General features: G+C 56.1%; 2 protein-coding genes across 2 annotated transcripts; both read right to left on the bottom strand.

Annotated features, from left to right (window-relative positions):
• Positions 1-250: 250 nt before the first annotated feature.
• Positions 251-15085, bottom strand: LOC119091915 (coiled-coil domain-containing protein 77). The gene is made up of 4 exons (XM_037214842.1): positions 14974-15085; positions 13617-13733; positions 11593-11793; positions 251-894 (listed from the first exon to the last, which is right to left on the bottom strand). Exons 1-4 carry the CDS (start codon positions 15034-15036, stop codon positions 772-774), a joined length of 504 nt encoding a protein of 167 aa, XP_037070737.1. The 5' UTR covers positions 15037-15085; the 3' UTR covers positions 251-771.
• A 39-nt stretch (positions 15086-15124) lies between these two features.
• LOC119092520 (coiled-coil domain-containing protein 77) lies at positions 15125-20815 on the bottom strand. The gene is made up of 7 exons (XM_037215480.1): positions 20691-20815; positions 19500-19662; positions 18684-18861; positions 18157-18206; positions 17885-18039; positions 15192-15310; positions 15125-15129 (listed from the first exon to the last, which is right to left on the bottom strand). The coding sequence occupies exons 1-7, from the start codon at positions 20813-20815 to the stop codon at positions 15125-15127; spliced, it is 795 nt and encodes a 264-aa protein (XP_037071375.1).

Below are 20815 nucleotides of genomic sequence, written 5' to 3'. Positions count from 1 at the left end.
ATGGTCTGATCTGGGGCTACCAGATGCCTTGTAACAACAGTCTGATCTGGGATTACCAAATGTCTGGTAACAATAGTCTGATTAAATGTATGTGCATCTCAGGTCCCAGGTATCTCACGGTTGGCCATTGCTGTCGACATTCAACCCTCGGCGGCCGTAAGCCGTGATTATGGCTAGCCACCCAGAACATACCTGAATTACGCATGTATAACTTGCAGACAAAGCACCAGAAAATTACCCGGAATTCATCTCACGTACGAAATGTATTAAAGCAACAGAATAGAGGAAACAATGCATATACTGATAAACACACAATGACAAGCTTCACTTGCGACAAAATTTGGCGGTGCAAAAATAACATTTCTCGTTCCGCTTCCATCCAACGGAAAGATTGCGTCCATTTCATAACGGTAGTGTTCGCCTCTTTTAAACCAAATTGCCCAAAATAAGCATTATTTGCAGAGTGGACTTCATAGCCTAGTCTCGAAAAGCTCGCTGTGCCGATAGACCCATGCTTCAGAAATTTCCGATAAACACGCTATCGCTATAACCAACCGAATTAGCGCGTAGAGTCGCAGCCTGCCTCTGCAAGTGGCGGCCAACCCCGTCGGATCGATACGCGGGGCCAAGCGACCGCTGTCCGTCCCGCGCCGGCCGTGAGGTGTGGCGAGGGTCAAGCGGCGAGGTCGGCGCTGTTGGCGTGTGCTCGCGCGCGGCGAGGCCAACCACGGCAGGCGACGTGGCAGTGTAGAGGCACCATTACCACCGGCGTCACCGCGAGTTCCACAGGCTTGCCAGCTCCCGCTCCAGCTGGTAGATCTGCGCCTTGGACTGCCGGATCTCCTCCAAAATCTTGGCCGTGTTGCCCAGATTATGCGACATCTGCGACCAGACCTGCAAACGGAGCCGGTACACACACGATCAGACAGGCGTAAGGCGCCCTGGCACAGGCTGTTGCACCACACAAACAGTAGACACAGACGGGCGCCAGTAACGGGCACACCCGTAATGCTGACACAGACGGGCGCCGGGGCACCAAACAAACAGTAGACACAGACGAGCGCCAGAAGACACAGACCAGCGGCGGCAGACACAGACAAACAGCACTCGTGCAGGAGGACGAACGAAAGCGGCGCAGTCAGACACATGCCGTCGGTGTAGACCAGACGACGGTGGTTGGCATTCGAACGCTAACGGTACGGACAGACAAACAGAACTGGTACTGGCAGACGAACGGCAACGGTACAAACAAACAACATCAGTACAATACAAACGACACCAGAGCAGACCCACGCAAAGCCCTAGAGCACACGAACGGCCGATACCGGCAAGGCCCAAAACACACCGGCACAAACGACAAACGACGTCGGTACACCCCGATACACGGCAGCAGTGTAGACAGGCAGGCAGTGCACCACGACAGATGAGCGGACGGCAACGGTACACACCAAAAACGCCTACAAACAGGTGAAGACACCGGTACATACGAACGAACGGTGCCAGTGTATGCAAACGAAGAACACTGGCACAGGTGGCGAAGACAGTGGTGAAAATCAGTGTGCGCAAACGGCAAAACCGGCACAGAGCCAAAAGCAGCGATGGAAACATTGCTGAGAAGTGGAGGTGGGACAGCGCGGCTGATTATCTTCTGGCCGGTCAGCCACACTCTCCACGCGACAACCCCAGCTGTAGGGAGCGGTCTGACGTCCCACATCCGTCCCACATCCCAGCAAGGACCGCTTTACACGGCTTGGAGGGGAACGATGGTCCAGTTTATAAGCGACATTGTCTCAGGTACGCCAACATGTATCGCACAAGCTTTTCGTTCTTGAAGAGCATTTCGGACGGTAGGCACGGGCATTCACTGTTTTCGTCCGACCTTCTTCGAACCAAAGACGACAGAAATATGGCACACCCGTAATGCTGTCCGCTTGCTGACTTCGATTATAATCGCCAGCAGTCGGGCGTGGAGCGATCCCATTCTCGCCGTGGGGAAAAAACGTGAAGCAGCCATAGGCAAGGAATGAGCATTCTCGACCACCTACCAGCCGGACTGCCCGGCGCTTTTCGCCACAATTTGCGTCCTGCCGTGGCCGCGCCGGACATGAAGGCTGCAGTGCACCATTAACCTGCTGTTATAATTAAAGTCCAAATAGCCACCTCGTTTCTGTCAAAATTACACAGTGCTTATCGCACTTTGGTAATGACGATTTGGGGTGCAGGGCGCCCGACTGCCTGGCACATGACGCCCATACGCATTGCCGTGTAAACTTACAGGGGAAGCTTGCCGGCTACTAGGGATCGATAGGACACGCGTGAACACCGCACGCTGGACCGGACCTTTGGCTCCTGTAAAAAGCTCTATCCCTTCTGTGAGAAAAGATCTGGCAGCGTTGCGTCATACTGCGCATGGCGTCACATTTCACCAATCAGCGGCCGGCAGCGGCAGTGACGGCAGGCGGTGGGCCGCTGGTGTCGACATGCCTTGTCAGGCGCCATCCTTGCCATAATTGCCATCAGCGTGGTCCCGTAAAAAGCACTCAAGTTCAGGAGCTCGAGCGTTTTAGGCTTTCGAAGGGATTGCATCCAGCACAAAATCATTTCAGAGCTAAATATGTGAAGAGCTGTGGCACACTCCCCTGATTCATACAGTATATTTCCTTGCTGCCTTTTACGCGGTAATACACCTCCAAGGTTTCAGAGTTAGTACGGGCTCGATGAGCGACGGGTAACAACGGGCGGTACATTCATTCACAGCGGCAGCGGTACAGACGGAAGAACGACACGGCTGTAGGCAGACGAACGAGACCGGTGCAGTCAGCACAAAAACGACGACAGTACAGGCAGACGGAACGACGTTAGCAGACCTACAAAGGCCACCGGTAGCGCTAGAAGTGCATCACCAACGCAGACAGAATACCGATGCCGATATACGCAGGCGAAGGACACCGGTAAAGGTGGACAAAAAAAAAAACACTCCACACAGACACCAATACAGGCAGAAAGGGATAAATGGCACCAGGATAGGTTTATTAGCGAAACCGGTGCAGGCAGACGTACGATACCTGTGCGTGAAAACGAACATCACCGGTACAGAGATAAACGTGGCGGTGAGAAACGTTGTACACAAATAACTAACACCGGCATAAGGAGCCAAAAACAGCGGTGAAATCAGTGCCGACAGATCGGAAGGGGACAGTGCGGTGTGATTGTGGGGGGGGGGGGGGGGGATGCTCCCTCGCCTTCGCTGTCTTCTGAGCTCTACATCTGACGGAGTGCCAGGGGCGTCACGTGACCGCGAGTCTCCCGACTCGCCGGGGGTCAAGGGTCGGCCGCTGAGGCGGCGGCACGGGCCCGACGCTTGCAGGCGCCAGTCGGTTTTTGGACGAGTCCAGGCGGATACACACTACGTTCTCTTACAAGCTATTTCGGCCATCATGCCCGAAACCGCCGCGGCCAGTGGCGACGCTGTGACAACGGCTGCTGCGGTGTCCCAGTGCCGGTGATGTCGACTACTACGGCCGGAGTGGACAGAGGGGCCGCGGTGACTGGTGGAGGCCCATTCGACGTGTGACTCATCCCCGAATACGATGGTACGGCCGACGTCGTAGAGTGGTTCGCGAGGGCGGCCGTGCTCTGCTGTCACCGTGGAGCGGACTTGCCCAGCATTCTGCCGGCACAACTCACGGGTGGCGCGTTTGCCGTTTGGCTGCAGATGCCGGAGGAGGCGCGCGCATCGAGTGACACCGTGCGTGACGCTCTGTATGACGCCTTTGTGATGGATCGGTTTGCCGCGTACGACGCATACACCAGCCCATGGCTGCTGCCTGGTGAGTCGCCTGACGTGTTCCTGGCGGACCTACGGCATCTCGCAGCTCTGTGCGGTGGGGTTCCGGAAAACGTGCTCACGTGCGTATTTGTTGCCGGCCTGCCTGACGAGGTGCGGAGGACTGTCCGCGCTGGCTCCCGTGCGGAGGCTTTGAGTCTGGCGAGCATCCTGGTGCGAGCCCGGGCAGTGGTGAGCGACGAACGCGTCGGTGCGGCGGCGGCAGCGACTAGAGCGCACGAAGAACGAGGAACCCGACAGGTACGACCGGCAAGGCGACCCGTCCGGACGTGCTGGACCTGCGTACAGGCGTCACCGAGGCGAGTCACCTAGCAGTGGCGTGCCCAAACGGGCAGGGGGAGGGGCTGCGTTGGCGCCAGCGCAGTCCCCAGAGCAGAGGCGCGCGCTCTACCAGTCGGTGACAGTGCTGGTGGACCAGCGCCCCCGGCGTGCCCTGATCGGCACGGGATGTACGGACACCTTGGTTCACGTGAGCTGCTGCCGCACGTGGCGCCCGTGCGCGGTCAAGATACGAACGGCGAACGATGGAGTGTTGCGGTGCGTGGGCACCGCCCATGTGACGTTCGACTACAGAGGCAAGCGAGTAATGTTCGCGGCGCTGGTGGTCCCGGATCGTCCATTGGGGTTGGACGTGCTGATTGGCATGTCCGGCATCACTGCGTTAGGAGGCATCAGTGTTCGGTCCCCAACTGACGTGTAGCTGGGTGCGGCAACGGAGGAGGCGCCTGAGTCAGCAAGTGACGAGCCGGCATGCGGCGCGGCGGCCCCGGGCAGCGGCACACGAAGCTCACTGGCGTTGGGGCGGCGGATTTCACGGCTCGGTTCGACGGCGCTCACTGGAGTGTGGCGTGGAAGTGGGCGCACGGACGTGGTCCCGAACGTCTGGGGAACACCGTGAGTGAGTACGCTGTGCCGGCTGAAGCACGAGAGGCCTACGAGCGCGAGTTGGCTGAGTGGGTGGCGAACGGATGGTTCCGGGCCTATGACGAGCAAGAGGACGGGCCCGCTCGGAGCCTAATTCCCTTGATGGCACTTCAACAGCCGCACAAGGGAAGGTCAGGCCGGTGTTGGACTACCGCGAACTCAACCGGCACGTGACCGCGCACACCGCGGACGCCGACGCGTGCGCCGAGCAGTTGCGCCGCTGGCGCCAGCATGGTGCCCGGTTGGCCGTGGTTGATCTGCGAAAAGCGTGCTTACAGCTGCGTCTGGAGCGCCGACTGCGGCCGTATCAGACAGCGCAGGTCAAGGGCTGTACCTACAGCCTCGCGTGGCGCGCGTTCGGCCTCAATGTGGCGCCGTTGATTATGACGGCCGTTGTTCAGGCGGTGCTGCGCGAGAACGAGGCGATCAGCCGGGGAGTACTCGCCTATGTGGACGGCCTGCTCGTCGACGGAGACGTGGTCAGCGCCGACAAGGTGGTGGAGCACTTTGCGAGGTACGGGCTAGCCTGCAAGCCGCAGGAGCGCGTCGCGGACGGAGCGCGAATGCTCGGCCTTCGAGTCGAGGTTCGGGATGATGAGCTGCGGTGGTGTCGAGAAAATGAGGTGCCTCCACCACCGACCGAGCTCACCCAGCGTGTAGTGTTTGCGTGGTGCGGGCAGTTGGTAGCGCACCCCCCCCCCCCCCCCCCCCGTGGCGGGATGGTTGCGGCCAGCAGCTGCCTGGCTAAAGAGGCGAGTGAACGGCCTGACGATCGGGTGGGACGACCCAGTGTGGGATGATGCGTTGCGCGCGCATGTCCGGGAAGTCACAACGCGGGTGAGGGCAGCTGACCCTGCTCGTGGGCCGTGGCGAATGGTCGGCCGGGAGCTCGTGGTGTGGACTGACGCGAGCGCTATCGTGAACGGGGTAGTCCTAGAGGATGCGGAGGACGGCGTTCTCGAGTATGCCGCGTGGCTCCGGCCAGAGTCCATGGCGGCGGGCCACATCAACATGGCCGAGTTGGCCGCGGCGATGAGTGACGTGAACATGGCACTGGCATGGGGCGTTAACCGTTTCAGCTTACGCACGGACTCGGCCAGTGTTCAGCATTGAATGGACGCTCTCGTTTCAGAACAAAGACGCAAGGGGAGATGCTGACCAAACGCAGGATTGGCCTCATGTGACAGTTGGTCGACGAGTTCCAGCTCTCGGTGACCCTCCAGCTGGTGCGGTCACAAGACAATCCTGCCTTCGCGCTCACCCGAGTTCCACAGACCTGGCTGCGAGCAGAGCCTCGAGATGCGACCTCGGCCGCAGCAGCCGCCGCGCCAAAATGCTTTACGGCACCCTCGCGAGATGTAACTTCGGTGTTCGCAACTATCGGGCCGGAAGAAATCGCGGCGCCCCCGGCGGACCAAGAAGCCGCTCACGAGCCCATGGCAAGCGACGTTCGTGCCCGGATTAAAAGTATACACGAACGGGCGGGGCACCAGGGGATCCGCCGGTCCCCGTGGTGCGCCAGACAGGACCACGGCGGACACGTCGCGCGGGCCGACGTGCGAGCCGTCGTCAGCCAGTGCGATGTGTGCCGTTCGATTGACCCGGCGCCGACTCGCTGGCGGTCCGGCTCACTCGGCGTCCCGACAACATGGACTCAACTCGCGATCGACGTGACCTATTGCCAGGGCCATCTCTATCTCACGATCGTAGGCTACGGGCCGTCCCGGTACAGCATGTGGAGCGCACTGTGACGGTCTGACGCAGCACGAGTGACGGATTATCTGCATCGAGTGTTCCTAGAACGCGGCGTGCCGGCTGAGCTTTTGCTGGACAATGCCACTGAATTCCGGAGCCGGCGAATGGCTGCATTCGCCGCGAAGTGGCGGGTTCGGCTGCGGTTTCGCGCGGGGCACGGGGCCGGCGGCAACGGAATCATGGAGCGTCACCACCGAACTATAAAGGTGATGGCCGCCCGCCAACGGTGCTCAGTCAGTGAAGCGGTGCATCGGTACAATGCGACTCCGCGGAACGGTGCTAACTCGCTGAGCGCGCGGATGGCGCGGGTATTCCGCGCAGCCGGTGCCACCCTGCCGACCGGCCAGCGCGCTGCCGAACCCGCGCCGCTTCTGATGCAGGAACCTGTCTCATCGTCGTTTCGCGTGGGTGATGCGGTGTGGATGCGGCGCCGGGGGCCCGCCACGCGGTGTACCGATGTGTCGCGCCAGGGCGTAGTTACGCGGGTCCTGTCGGACCAAGTGGTTGAGGTCGACGACACGCCCTGGCACGTGCGGTGCCTGCGGCGCCGGAACCCGCAAAAAGGCTCAGATGGAAGCCGAATGCCGGGCGCGGGTGAGGAGTTTGGAGACAACACAGGCACACTGCCCATGACGGGCATTGTCGAATCATGAGTCCACGGGGGGGGGGGGGGGGGGGCTGTTCAGAAACGCCTGCCGTGCCATCAAGCCCGTCGGTCGCGGACCCTGCTGAGCGCCCATCGATATCGTGGAGTGATCGCGATGACGTGTCGGGCGCCAGTACAAATTCCCAGTCATTGTGCTGTGGTGAGCATGAATCGGATGAGTGTGGTGTGCGCAAAGATGACTTGTTCGTGTCCAGCAACAGTGCGACACTACCACCGCCTCGGCCGGATCCTCCACAGGGGGAGGGAGAGTCGCAGTAACCGCGGACGAGCGGTCGCGCTCGCCGGCAACCAGTCGAGTTGTACGACTTCAGTGTCTTCACCGATCTCGTTGACGATTATGAGTGTTTGTTGATTGGTAGAGTAGCATGATTGCTTACAATCAGGTGGAGGTGTGGTGTCGCTGCGCGGGGTGCGCGCCCTCGCCCTCGCTGTCTTCCGAGCCCTACATCTGTCGGGGTGCCGGGGGGCGTCACGTGACCGTGGGTCTCCCAATTCGCCGGGTGTCAAGGGTCGGCCGCTGAGGCGGTGGCAGGGACCCGGCGCTCGCAGGCGCCGGTCGGTTTTTGGACGAGTCTAGGCGAATACACGCTACGTTCTCTTTCAGACAGCTCGGGGGATGGTACGCGGGGCGAATCAGCCGCGCTGGTTCAGCTCCAGCTGCACGGTACGGTCGGACCCACATCTCACCGCAACCCGTCCACGGCCGCACTGGTGTATCCCCAGTTGCACGGTACGGTCGGACCCACATCTCACCGCACCCCGTCCACGGCCGCACTGGTTCAGCTCCAGCTGCACGGTACGGTCGGACCCACATCTCACCGCAACCCGTCCACGGCCGCACTGGTGTATCCCCAGTTGCACGGTACGGTCGGACCCACATCTCACCGCACCCCGTCCACGGCCGCACTGGTTCAGCTCCAGCTGCATGGTACGGTCGGACCCACATCTCACCGCGCCCCGTCCACGGCCGCACTGGTTCAGCTCCAGCTGCACGGTACGGTCGGACCCACATCTCACCGCACCCCGTCCACGGCCGCACTGGTTCAGCTCCAGCTGCATGGTACGGTCGGACCCACATCTCACCGCACCCCGTCCACGGCCGCACTGGTTCAGCTCCAGCTGCATGGTACGGTCGGACCCACATCTCACCGCACCCCGTCCACGGCCGCACTGGTTCAGCTCCAGCTGCATGGTACGGTCGGACCCACATCTCACCGCACCCCGTCCATGGCCGCACCACGGCAGCCCCAGCTGCATGGTGCTGTCGGACCCACACCTCATCGCACTCCATTCATGGCCGCACCACGGCAGCCCCAGCTGCATGGTGCTGTCGGACCCACATCTTATCGCGCCCCGTCCACAGCCGCGCCGGATCGCAACGGCACGAAGCAAGACCGGTTACTTTGAGTAGGTCTGAGGGAGTTCTGAGGCATTATTACGTCTTGGTTTGTGATTATATGCCGTGGAAACTTTTTTCGGACGGCAGCCCCGGAGATTCAGTTTCTTTGACCGACCTTCTTCGGACAGAAGCACAGGAATATTGCACACCCGTAATGCTATTCATCTGCTGACGTGGGTTGTTATTGTCTACATTCAGGCGCAGGGCGGTCCCATTCTCGGCCGTGAGGAAATGAAGTGAAGCGACCATACACCACCTATGAATACTCCCGGCCAACCCACACCAGTCCGACTACCAGACAATTTTCGCCCTGATTTGCGTCCTGGCAAGACCCTGCAGCTCGACATACGTCCTGGCAAGACCCTGGAGCTCGACATAGTCCCAAGATCCTGCAGCTCGACGACATGCGTCCTGGCGAGACCCTGCAACTCGACATACGTCCTGGCGAGACCCTGCAGCTCGACATGCGTCCTGGCGAGACCCTGCAGCCCGGCATGCGTCCTGGCAAGACCCTGCAGCTCGACATACGTCCTGGCGAGACCCTGCAGCTCGACATGCGTCCTGGCGAGACCCTGCAGCCCGGCATGCGTCCTGGCGAGACCCTGCAGCTCGACATACGTCCTGGCAAGACCCTGGAGCTCGACATAGTCCCAAGATCCTGCAGCTCGACATACGTCCTGGCGAGACCCTGCAGCTCGACATGCGTCCTGGCGAGACCCTGCAACTCGACATACGTCCTGGCGAGACCCTGCAGCTCGACATGCGTCCTGGCGAGACCCTGCAGCCCGGCATGCGTCCTGGCGAGACCCTGCAGCTCGACATACGTCCTGGCAAGACCCTGGAGCTCGACATAGTCCCAAGATCCTGCAGCTCGACATACGTCCTGGCGAGACCCTGCAGCTCGACATACGTCCTGGCGAGACCCTGCAGCTCGACATACGTCCTGGCGAGACCCTGCAGCTCGACATACGTCCTGGCGAGACCCTGCAGCTCGACATACGTCTTGGCGAGACCCTGCAGCTCGACATACGTCCTGGCGAGACCCTGCAGCTCGACATACGTCCTGGCGAGACCCTGCAGCCCGGCATGCCTCCTGGCGAGACCCTGCAGCTCGACATACGTCCTGGCGAGACCCTGCAGCTCGACATACGTCCTGGCGAGACCCTGCAACTCGACATACGTCCTGGCGAGACCCTGCAGCTCGACATGCGTCCTGGCGAGACCCTGCAGCCCGGCATGCGTCCTGGCAAGACCCTGCAGCCCGACATGCGTCCTGGCGAGACCCTGCAGCTCGACATACGTCCTGGCGAGACCCTGCAGCCCGACATGCGTCCTGGTGAGACCCTGCAGGTCGACATGCGGACTGCAGTGCACCATTGCGCTGGTACCATTGCCTTCTAAATTACAGCCTGTTTGGTGTTAAAACTATAAATAGCATGCAGTTTTGCAACTAAGAGTCATGGGGTTAGTGGGCAAACCTTGCCTCTACAAGGACATCAGGGAATGGCGGAAAGTGGCTACGAATGGCACGCTGGAAGCGACCATACCACTTATGTTCGTCAAAAGGCATATTATGAATGAGTTTATTCGCCTGTAACATACTGTTCTGGGACCCGCACCATCGCAGAGTCGGTGCTTTTAAGAGCAATACACGTATTGGTCGTGCCAATCGCCATGTACTGTGCCAACGCAGTAGGCTTGCCACATTAACATAACAGTGAAGCTTCACCTGCTGAATTATGAATGCTCCTTCACCAAACTTGCGCTAAGTTCCAACCTTCGCTCATCGATGTTTGCATGGCCTTGCCTGGTCTCCGCGCTGACCTTGCCACACTGTTTATCCATTATGTTTTTGTTTGTTACAGCTTATAAAACACACGCCGAATTTCTGTTTTATGGCTAAGAAAGCAAAAAAACGCAGATAGATTTCACCCGAGGAAGCGCGTCCTAGAAAACGTCAGCATTGCTCCATGGTGCCAGCAACTTGTGCACTTTGATGAAAAACAGCAGTCAATGAACTGCGAAAAGATCCAAACGCGTAGACATCACGACAAGAAAAAGAAGAAAGTAGAGAGGTACCCCGAGCTCAGCGATTACTTGCGGGCGTCCAGTTACATGGTTCACGCACAAGTTTGCATTTTACGCATTTCAATACAGTTAGGAAGACAGGCTACATGGAAATATGTGTAACGAAAACGATCCTCAATCATTCGCATTGCAAACAGGAAGTCAGCAACACCTCAGCCAAGATCATAACCAAACATTTAACGTATGTGCACCACACGATAACCCAGCACACAAAGTATGTGCATCCGTATCTAGTGTGTTGCAATGTAACCGGCTGTAAATGTTCGTAAGCTCGGCTCATCTATGATTGACAATGTGCCGATTCAATTGCAATGCACTGATTCGATTAGTGGCAGTAGTTTGGGAAATGACGAGCGTCCTTGCTTGACTTACTAATGACATTTCTCGTTCAAAGATTGTCCACATTCAACCTGAACACGGTGCAGAGTAACAGCACTCTATCATGAGCCGACCTCGAAGCTCGGTGCGCCTCTGGTGCCAGTTATACGCCCAGTTGACGTGGCAGGGCCAGCCTCGAAGGCCAGTCCAGGGTACGCCCGACTACCCCGCAGCACGTCCCCAGCTAGCGTGGCCCTGAAGCACTCTCGACAGCACGGCTTCAATGACGTGACCATTTCGTAAGATACGCAAGAGCGTTTTAAGTACGAGCAACTAATTGTCAGCTTTCTGTTCATGGTGCGAACTTGCAAGGGACACACCGACGTCAAGAAGAGGGGTAATTTATATATATGATGCGAAAATTATTGCAGCTAAAGCCCACCATTTGGGCTGATGACCTGCTTCGACAGGAGCCCTCAGCTGACCTCACTTCTACCCACTCTCGGAAGACGCCTGCGCCACCAGCCACCGTGAGCTGGTCCTGAAGCTGTTCCCGACTGAACCCCCCCCCCCCCCCCCTCCCACGTCACGTACCTCTCTGGTGGCGTGCTGGTGGACGTCGCCGAAGAACTGCCCGGTGAGCTTGCCGAGCTTGCGCTCCAGCGCGCGCACGTCTGCGCGTAGTAGGCGCACATCGCTGCGGAAACCCTCTGCCTCCAGGCGGCGCCGCCGCTCCAGACCGTCGTAGCGGCCCTTCATGGCGACTACCGAGTCCCGCATCCGACTCAGCCGCTCCTGATCCCGAGTCAGGAAAGACGCGCGTCAGGATTGGATGTCCAGACGCCAGCGACTTGACCCTGCTATCGAGAAACTGCGCGGGCGACAAGGCCCGCAAATAAAGCACACGGAATGGTTTACATAGAACCAGTGATGCGCCGGGTGACGTCTTCTACATTGATGAGTAACTACCGTATGGTTCTTTACGACAGGCGTCCTCTGCCATTCTGGTGCACAAACACGAAGAACGGGCGCAAGTTTTTGCAAGTTTTGCTGCACATCCGAGCCCCGCCAGGGGCGATTGCGTTTCCCAAAAAGTGGGAGAAAACCTCGCTACGGATGGCGGTGTAAGAGTCAATTGCAGTGTGCGTGACGCGTTGAAGATCGACTCGGCACGGTAACCTGGGTACTTTCTGGTAGCTAAGCCCACCCCAATATACCTAACCGCAGCGGGCGTAAGTGGTACGTGTGTGTGCCGGTTGTATGGTGATCGTGCAGCGACCGTGTGAGACGCGTGCTGGCTGCAGTGACTGCGCGCATTGTCTGTCAGCCCCTGGGACCCTGCAGTGACCATGCGCGGCGCCCACGGAACACTGCAGCCATGGTGCACTGTGCACCGGTACCGATGTACGTTTGAGAGTGGGAACGCGAGTCCTCCGCTTTCTCGACTGATGAGCCCGAGTCTGAGTTCGATTCATCTGCGGTTCACAGCCGTAGGCAGACGCGACTACGTGATGGATTTCGAGTCCAGCTGAACTGGGGCGCGGGCCTGGACAAGCGTCTGTACAAAACCTGGCAACATCCACTCGGTCTCGCTGGTGGAGGACGGGACACGGAAACGATTTTCGTGACAGTCCTACAAAAATACCTGAGGGCGTGAGTGAACTTTGTTTTCATTGTCTCACTTCCGAAAATACGTTAAATGACGAGCATCACAAACAACAAAGGTACTGTCTTGCGAAGACTAAAAAAAACAACAAAAGCTGCAAGTTAATTTCAACAGTTTCGCTGACCGCGCACAAAAACAGCACATTTCCGGCCATCACATTGACCCTGGCATAGATGTTGCTGTGGTCAGTCCCCAACCGACTTCGGCTTACAAAGGGCTCCATGACGGCGTTACAAATGGGCGATCCGTTTCCTTCTGATCTGGGCACACCCTCGATCGCTACAACCCAGCAATCCGATCCGGAGGCTTATCTAGCGACGTTTTATTCCTTATTCTAGGTCAACCACGTTTGCACTTCTGGCCGACTGGTCTAACAGTGCAATGTCAGCAAAGCCACAGCAGATGCTGTACACGGACACACCCGGCAAATTAACCATACACTTTTAATCGGCCCGCTATTCAGACATTTAACCAGTGGTGGCACGGGGATCAACGCGGCAACTGTGTCTACGACGAGAAATAGTGGGGAACATGTGGGTAACTGTACAGAAGTGGTCTACTTATGGCCTGAGATCACTCCAAAAATTTTGCTATTAGACGAGGTTGTTGCGAGATCACTAGACCACCTTTCGTGATTGAGATTCTAACCACGTAACTCACCTTGAAACGCTGGCGGTTATGAGCCAGCTGTCGCGGCCACCTACTCTTTGAATCCCCGGAGACCCGTCTACCGGTGTCAGCGGCGACCCCGAACTCATCGAGCTCAATGTAGTGACAGCTACATCCTTTTTAAACCTCAGGCGGTCATTCTGCCAGTGACTATGTCCACAATGAACTCTTGACGGCCAACCAAGTAGAAGTTACACCCACCTTGAACTCCCGGCGGTCTGTTCGCTGGCGGCTGCACCCACCTTGAACTCGTGGTGGTCACCCCAACAGCAGCTCTACCCACCTTGAACTCCTGCCGGTCCGCCTCTCGGGCGTCCCGCACCTCCGACACGAACTTCTCCAGCCGGGTACACTGCTCACGGTACTGGGCGCATCTCGTGTTGGCATCCTCCAGCTGATTCTATAGCAGTTCATTTGAGCACAAGGGTAACTTAAAACCGACACAAACACAGTCGCCAGTGCACTGACAGTCAAATCATACCATAAAAGCTGCAATCAGCTTTTTCAACTCATGCATGAGGTCACAGGCCGAGTAACACATCCGATAGGGGGCGTCGTTCCAACAGGCAATGCCACGAAAGCATTGCGACCAGTGCCGCACTGACCCGCGCTTTGTGACTCAACACTGCGACGAGTACTACACTGACCCGCACCTGGTGACTCAACAATGCGACGAGTACTACACTGACCCGCACCTGGTGACTCAACAACGTGACGAGTACTACACTGACTCGCACTTGGTGACTCCACATTTGATTCGCCACTTGATAACGCAGACTAGCAGGGAGTGGGAGGGGGGGGGGGGGGCGACGCGACCCCCTCCCCCCCCCTCCGTTTCGAAACCAAGAACGATCAAGTCACGCGAAAAACCGAAATTGCATTGCTTTCGCCGATATCTCGCGATTGGCGAAATATTTCATGTTGATAGGTTAGCAAATGACCTCATCATGCCAAGCCGAAGGCCAGTTTTCCCCAAATCGCACTCTTTCAGCTGAACATACCAGTATTTACGAAACCATGGTACGCGGCGATATCAAATTTCCACACGCGAAATTCTGTTTAATTCTGAGCACATAGGTATGTAGTGCTGTGTGTTTTAAGCATACATTTATAATGTAGCCCTCCTTTAATTAGACAGTGCCGGCAAATGTACAACAAACACAGATGGTATGTGGATTTGCATGAAATACGAATAACACACTATTAGATGGGAGTGACTCTCTCTTGAGTCCGGACGTACACGATATAGCGCAATGCAGACCATGAAGAGGAAGTGGATACAAAATTACCATGGCGATTACTTTGTATTTACTTGCTGTTCCCCCGAGTCAGACATGAATCCAAGCGTTAGACATTGTAAATTTGTCTAATGGGTTGGTTTGGCGCATCTCTCTGGCGGGAACAGGTGATGCCAGGTCGGCGGCACCAGTCGGGCCCGGCTGAGGCCACTGTCAACGGCTGACAGATCGTCGCATCATGTGGGTGCGTGCTGAAAAAAAAACTGGAAGCCTGGCTGAGTGCTCCTTGTATCGTACTGGGCATTCATCACCTGACAAGATCCCAGCCCTCGCCTAGCGTCCCCGAGATCCACCGCACGCCTGTTGGACGCCCCCGCTCTCGTCTCCGGGCTTGGACCGTACCATGAGCTCGGTGGCGCGCTGACGCAGCTTCTGGTAGGCCGTCTGGAAGGAGCCGCGTGCCATGACGGCCACGGTGGCGGTGGGCGGCGCCGGTGGCCGGCCGACCGGCCCAGGGCCGGGCCCGCTGCCAGCGCTGCGGCCCGGCCGCGGCTCAGCCTGTGAGCCGCGCTCACACCGCGCCGGGAAGCGCACGCTCAGGTTCTGGCAGAGCAGCTCGCGCTCGCGCAGCAGCTGGTCCTTCTCGGCCATCCAGACACGCTCCTGCTGCTGCTGCTCGGAGTACAGGCGCAGTAGGTCGCGGCTGGTGCTGTAAAGCAGCTTCTGGGTCTCGTGCAGCCTGCGCGCAGAGTCGAGGTACAAAGTCAGGACCCGTCGAAAACGTTTCAGCGCTGGGAGACGTCATCACCGTCGGAGTCATCATCTCAGGAAGCGAGCAGGCAGTGAGTGGTACCAGTCAGGCGGCACATGGCCTGTGCATTCGGCGTACTGCACTTCAGAAATATATTGGCATTGCCATGGTGCGATCAGAATGAAGGATGGCTCAGCGATAGCACGCTCACCCAATCACACTGCACAGGCCATACTTTAGCACACTGTACAGGCCATGCTTTATCACACTGTATGGGCAACACTTAATCACACTGTATGGGCCACACTTTATCACACTGTATGGCCATACTTTATCACACTGTACAGGCCATACTTTATCACACTGTACAGGCCATACTTCATCACACCGTACAGGCCCTGCTTTACCACACTGTACAGGCTATACTTCATCACACTGTACAGGCCATACTTTATCACGCCATACAGGCCATACTTTATCACACTGTACATGCCATACTTTATCACACTGTATAAGCCATACTTTATCACATTGTACAGGCCATACTTTATCGCATGAGCACCGTGTGGCCGTATGACAACCGTAATGTTATCGAGGAGGCAGCTGTTTCGTGGTGCCTATTTAGCGAAAAAGGTAATGCAGAATGCATGTGGGGATAACCAATTAAAGGAAATTTTCCACATTTGAAGATATTGAAGCAAGCACGATATCTGATGAAATAGGCTTACTTATAATTATTGGTACACTTAAAGCAGAAACGGTGCTCTAGACAACAAAATTTATCTATTTAGTAAAAGCAAGCGTTTGCACGCTTGCTTCGCTGTGCTAATCAAACACGTAGAAAATTCCATTATGCATCCCTTTCAGTTTAAATCACGATTATACTATCCTGGGGATAGGTAGCTAGGTAGGTATAGTAGGCAGGTAGGTAGCTAGGCTAGGTAGCTGCATAGGTGCTCTGGTTGCCGAAATATGGCGCGAAAGTTGAAAAACGGCTGGTAACGGTCAAATCTATCTTGCTGGCTGGTGCATGCATGACAAGCAGCACGTGTGACATGATCATTCATACAATGTGATTTTCTGTTTCAATGTCTATCAACGCATGCCACTCCCCAGCGGCTGGGTGCAATGGGTGCTGCAATGCGTCAAACACTTTTAAACCTGTGAAAACACGAAATTCAATTTTTCCGGAGCTTGTGAGCGCGACACGTAACCTGTGGGCACGCACACCTGAAACACATGACTGGCCATGTGATTTCTCGTCACGCTATACCAGTTCCGTGTGCCTATAAGCTCTAAGTGCGAAAGTGTGGCGTAAAACGTAAAAACCGACGAAATCAGCAAAATGGATCTTCACAGCTAGTATGCACATGCAAAATCGCACGTGCAACATAACATGTTACACCACGTGATTGTCTGCTAGACTGCCCACCGAAGCATGACACTGGAGTCGCTTCGTGCCATAGGTGCCGCGATATCGCAAAAATGTGCAAACCCGTCGAAAATAGTAAAATACATATTTTGGCATGCAGGCGCCCGGACACGTGGCACATGCGACCAATCATTGCCATTTTACTTCTTCCATTTATCATTGAAGCGTGACACTCCAGAGTGTGTCCGCGTTCTGGATGCCGAGATTTGGCACAAAATGTGTAAAACCGTGGAAGAGAGCAAAATTCATCTTTGAGCGCGTGTCACGTGATGCGTTCTGACGTAGCATTTTGCATGCCACATCTTTTCGTGCCACTCCCGGGTCGCTGCGACTCGGCGTCGTCGAGATGTCCGTGCGAAATGACATAATCGGTCGGAGGCAGTTGATTACGGCAGCCAGTCACGTGATCAGACGGCCGCTTAATATTAAAGCAAACTCCGGCGTCAGCCGAGACACTGTACGGCGCCCTTTCGAAATGCTTATCTTGAAATGCTTACTTGTTATGACATTTACTTGATCATGGCGCTGTTCTCAAGTTATTCGCTTACAAGTCTTATGCCCGTAATAACTAGCAACGATGTCCAATTTCTGATATTGTGTGGTACAAAACATGGCTTGCGTCGGAATCTTGCGCAGGATATACAATACTGATTGGAAGCCAATTGAAGTTCGTTATATCTGAGAATCTCACAGACACCAGATGTGAACGGCTCAATGATATTCTCCCTGGCCTTGAACGCCACATGGCCTATGGAGCGGCAAAATTTGAATGGCGTTGCTTTGGCGTCGTGCACGCCTGAATGTCCTTGAAATTTGGACGGTCTGCATTACATAGCCTGCACTTTTTCACTGTCGTGCAGCTCAAACCCTATAGGGTCCCAGGTTTTACGAAGGGCAGGGTTATAAACTGCACCGAGTGATCTTCAAATTGACTATTTCAGCTCAACAACCCATACAAATGTGAAACATTCTCTTGGAGATTATAAAGAGTGACACGCTTTTCTTAGCTTCCCATGGTGTCACCAGTGCAGAAAACAAATTGTAAAGACAGATGTTCATCAACACTGGACTCAGCGGGTACTCTAAAGTCCGCCGCGCCTACACACCACCACGGCCGCCGTCTAACGTACTTCTCGTTGTAAGTGGCCAGCCGCTGGTCGCGTTTGGCACGCTCGGCCTGGCGTTCTTCGGCACTGACACGGCGGTCATCGAGCAGTGCCTGGCGCTCCTCGCGCGCCAGCCGCGTGCGCCCCTCCAGTTGGGCGCGCAGACAGCCCACCTCCAGCTGCAGTGAGGCGGCGTCGGGAGGCGGCGGGCCCGTCGCCGCGCCGTCGCCCGCTAACCGAGGGGGGGGGGGGGAAGGGGCGCATCAGCCGGCGACATACTCGACACGGCGACGCACCGACCGAAGAAGCGCCCTCTCAACAGCGGCCAGACAGCGGACAGAAACACCTGGCGGGCGTGGTCGGGTCGCCACCGGACGCGCAAGGACACGAGGCGCATCGGCACAGGATGGTGGTGGCCACCACAGCCGTGGCAGACATGGGCCGAACTCTGGTCCTGTTTTGCATCTCTGGTCCTGTTTGGCAGACACGGGTCGAACTCTGGTCCTGTTTTGCATTGAGGCCTGAGCAGTATTCAAGTGCAGACAAGACCTTCCATAAATAATTTTGGAAGCAGTTACCCCCTATGGAATCAAACAGCTTTGTGGCCAAGACTCGCTAGCTATAGCTCTCATGGCTACAACGCCGAAAAGATATGCCAAAGGACGTGGAACTGGGCGACAGAGAATAAGAATACAAGATCAGCTTCTTATCAGCAGTAACACGCACAGCCCCAGGATAGTTCATGATCGACCGGATTCATTGTTGTTTTTTTCCGAGCAGATCGACCCCGTGCAGCAAGCCCACCAGCACTCCATCTCCGTACCTTCCAGCTTCCGACTCTGCTCCAGCTGCTTGGCGTACTGCTGTAGCTGGGGCGGAAGTTGCTGTCGTATCAGCTTCCCCTCGTCCAGCTCCTTGATGAAGTAGGTGAGCGAGGACTCGGTGGTACCCGACAGCGAGAGGAGCACATCAATCTTGCGCCGGTCCTCCACCTCCCGAATCTGGGGGGGGGGGGGGGGGGGGGCGGCGACAAGGCGGCGTCAGCGGTCCCCGTCCACTCACACGGCACGGTGCACGGAGCACTGCTCGGCGCTGGGTTGGCTAGCAGTCGGCGGTGATGTCACTCCGCGTCGGTCAGCATAACGACCGACGTGGTGACGCAGATGACCATCGTGATGGCTATCGCGTCAGGTCACTCACGAACAAAGGCGAATATGCAAAAGGTCAGGGTCAGGGTGGGCAGGTCGTGACAGGTGAGTGTTTTCAAAACTAGCGAATATGTCACAGGGTCGAGGATTACAGACGACAACAATGCTCCTCCGCGACTTAAACTGAGCCTTGGCGCGCTCACCAGTTCTGTGAAGGGTTGCGTAGAGGGCGAGGACATCATGACAACGTTACTGATCATATGATTATGACACAAAAGGTGATGCTGGATGGGGTCACTGCATCACCTAAACACCTGTACATATACACTATTTACAATCACACATCACCGTACCATCAATAAGCTTACACCAACCACTACCACTACCACTACCACTCACTTGCTGAGCATGCGATGTCGGTCGCCAGACAACGGTTTAAGGCACAGTTTAAGGTACCGCCCCACCTAGTGTGAGGATCAGCCAGCCCCCACCTTAAGCCGGTCGTTCTCGGCGTGCAGCCGCAGCACCTGGTCGCGCTCCTGGAACACATACACCTGCATGTCGCTAACAGCCAGCTGCAGCTGTGCCACCTCCGCGTCGCGCTCGGTCAGTTCGGCCTGCAGCTGGCGCGCGTCGGCGACGGACGTCCGGTACCTGCCCGTACATGGATGGCTAAACACAAAATCTGTCCGTCTTGTACCACCTGAGTCAAGGGACCAGGTACATCGCCACATGCATTATCTATGGCAATCCTGTGCCTGCTGAGGTGGGGATGGTCTGATACACCATCTACATCTGTATGGCACCCACCTGGACAAGGGACAGATGGATTCACTGGTTATGTAGGGTGATATGGATGGATGGCTAAACATGGGTTGTCTGTATATAAATATATACACACACACACACATATATATATATATATATATATATATATATATATATATATATATATACTTGTATGTATGTATACACCAGATATATCAGATTATCAGATACACAGCCCACACCATCCAAAGCCTGCCCAGGAGACTGTTAGACATTGTCATCACCATCATAAAACCAGCTAGACAGTGTTTCCCATGGAACGTGTTTTAATATTTGGTCACTTGGGTGGCCAGGATGTGTATTTTTTCAGGCTTTTGCACCCTGGCTCATGGTTCATTGCCTATTGTCTCACCCCTTATAAAAAGTCAGTGAATAAGCATCAAGCTGGGTGGCGGTCAACCAAACATTTCAGTGCCTCCAAATTGACAAATGGATCAGACAGGTCAGATGTGGGGATGCAGGGTCAAAGGGCAATAGATTAGCACCAACATAATGTGTGGGGGGGGGGACCAGATAGGCAGGAACCTGTTCAAATAAATGTCTCACATGTTTCACACCACTCTGGATGAACTTTGGAATGCTGCTTCTAGGTTCAATACAATTCAGCCTCTTGTAAATATGCAAAGTGGAAGTGTAAAAACTGAGAGATCAGAGCTCTGAATTTGAGAGAAATTGCTTGAGAGGTAAAAACTTGTGCAAATATGGTAACACAATTTGGGGCTTTTGGCTTACCCTCAGTGCAAATCTAGCACAGCAGCAACCACATCTCCCAGCTGAAGGGATGCCAGTATCAGTGAGGCACACATACTGAGCTGAACTGCAGTAGGCTGTAATTCCAGTAGGACACAACTCACTGGTCTAGCTTATCAGCCAGTTGGTCCAGTCGGCGCTGGAACTGGTCTGTCTTGGTACGGTAGTACTCCAACAGGTCATCAGATGGTGGCAGTTGCTGGATCAGTTCATGTACATCCCCCTCCAT

This window comes from Pollicipes pollicipes, unplaced genomic scaffold (genome assembly GCF_011947565.3).
Source record: "Pollicipes pollicipes isolate AB1234 unplaced genomic scaffold, Ppol_2.1 Scaffold_3447;HRSCAF=4054_pilon_pilon_pilon, whole genome shotgun sequence".
Classification (NCBI taxonomy): Eukaryota; Metazoa; Arthropoda; class Thecostraca; order Pollicipedomorpha; family Pollicipedidae; genus Pollicipes; species Pollicipes pollicipes.
Note: the sequence above shows the minus strand (reverse complement) of the source record. Positions and strands in the feature narration are given on the sequence as shown.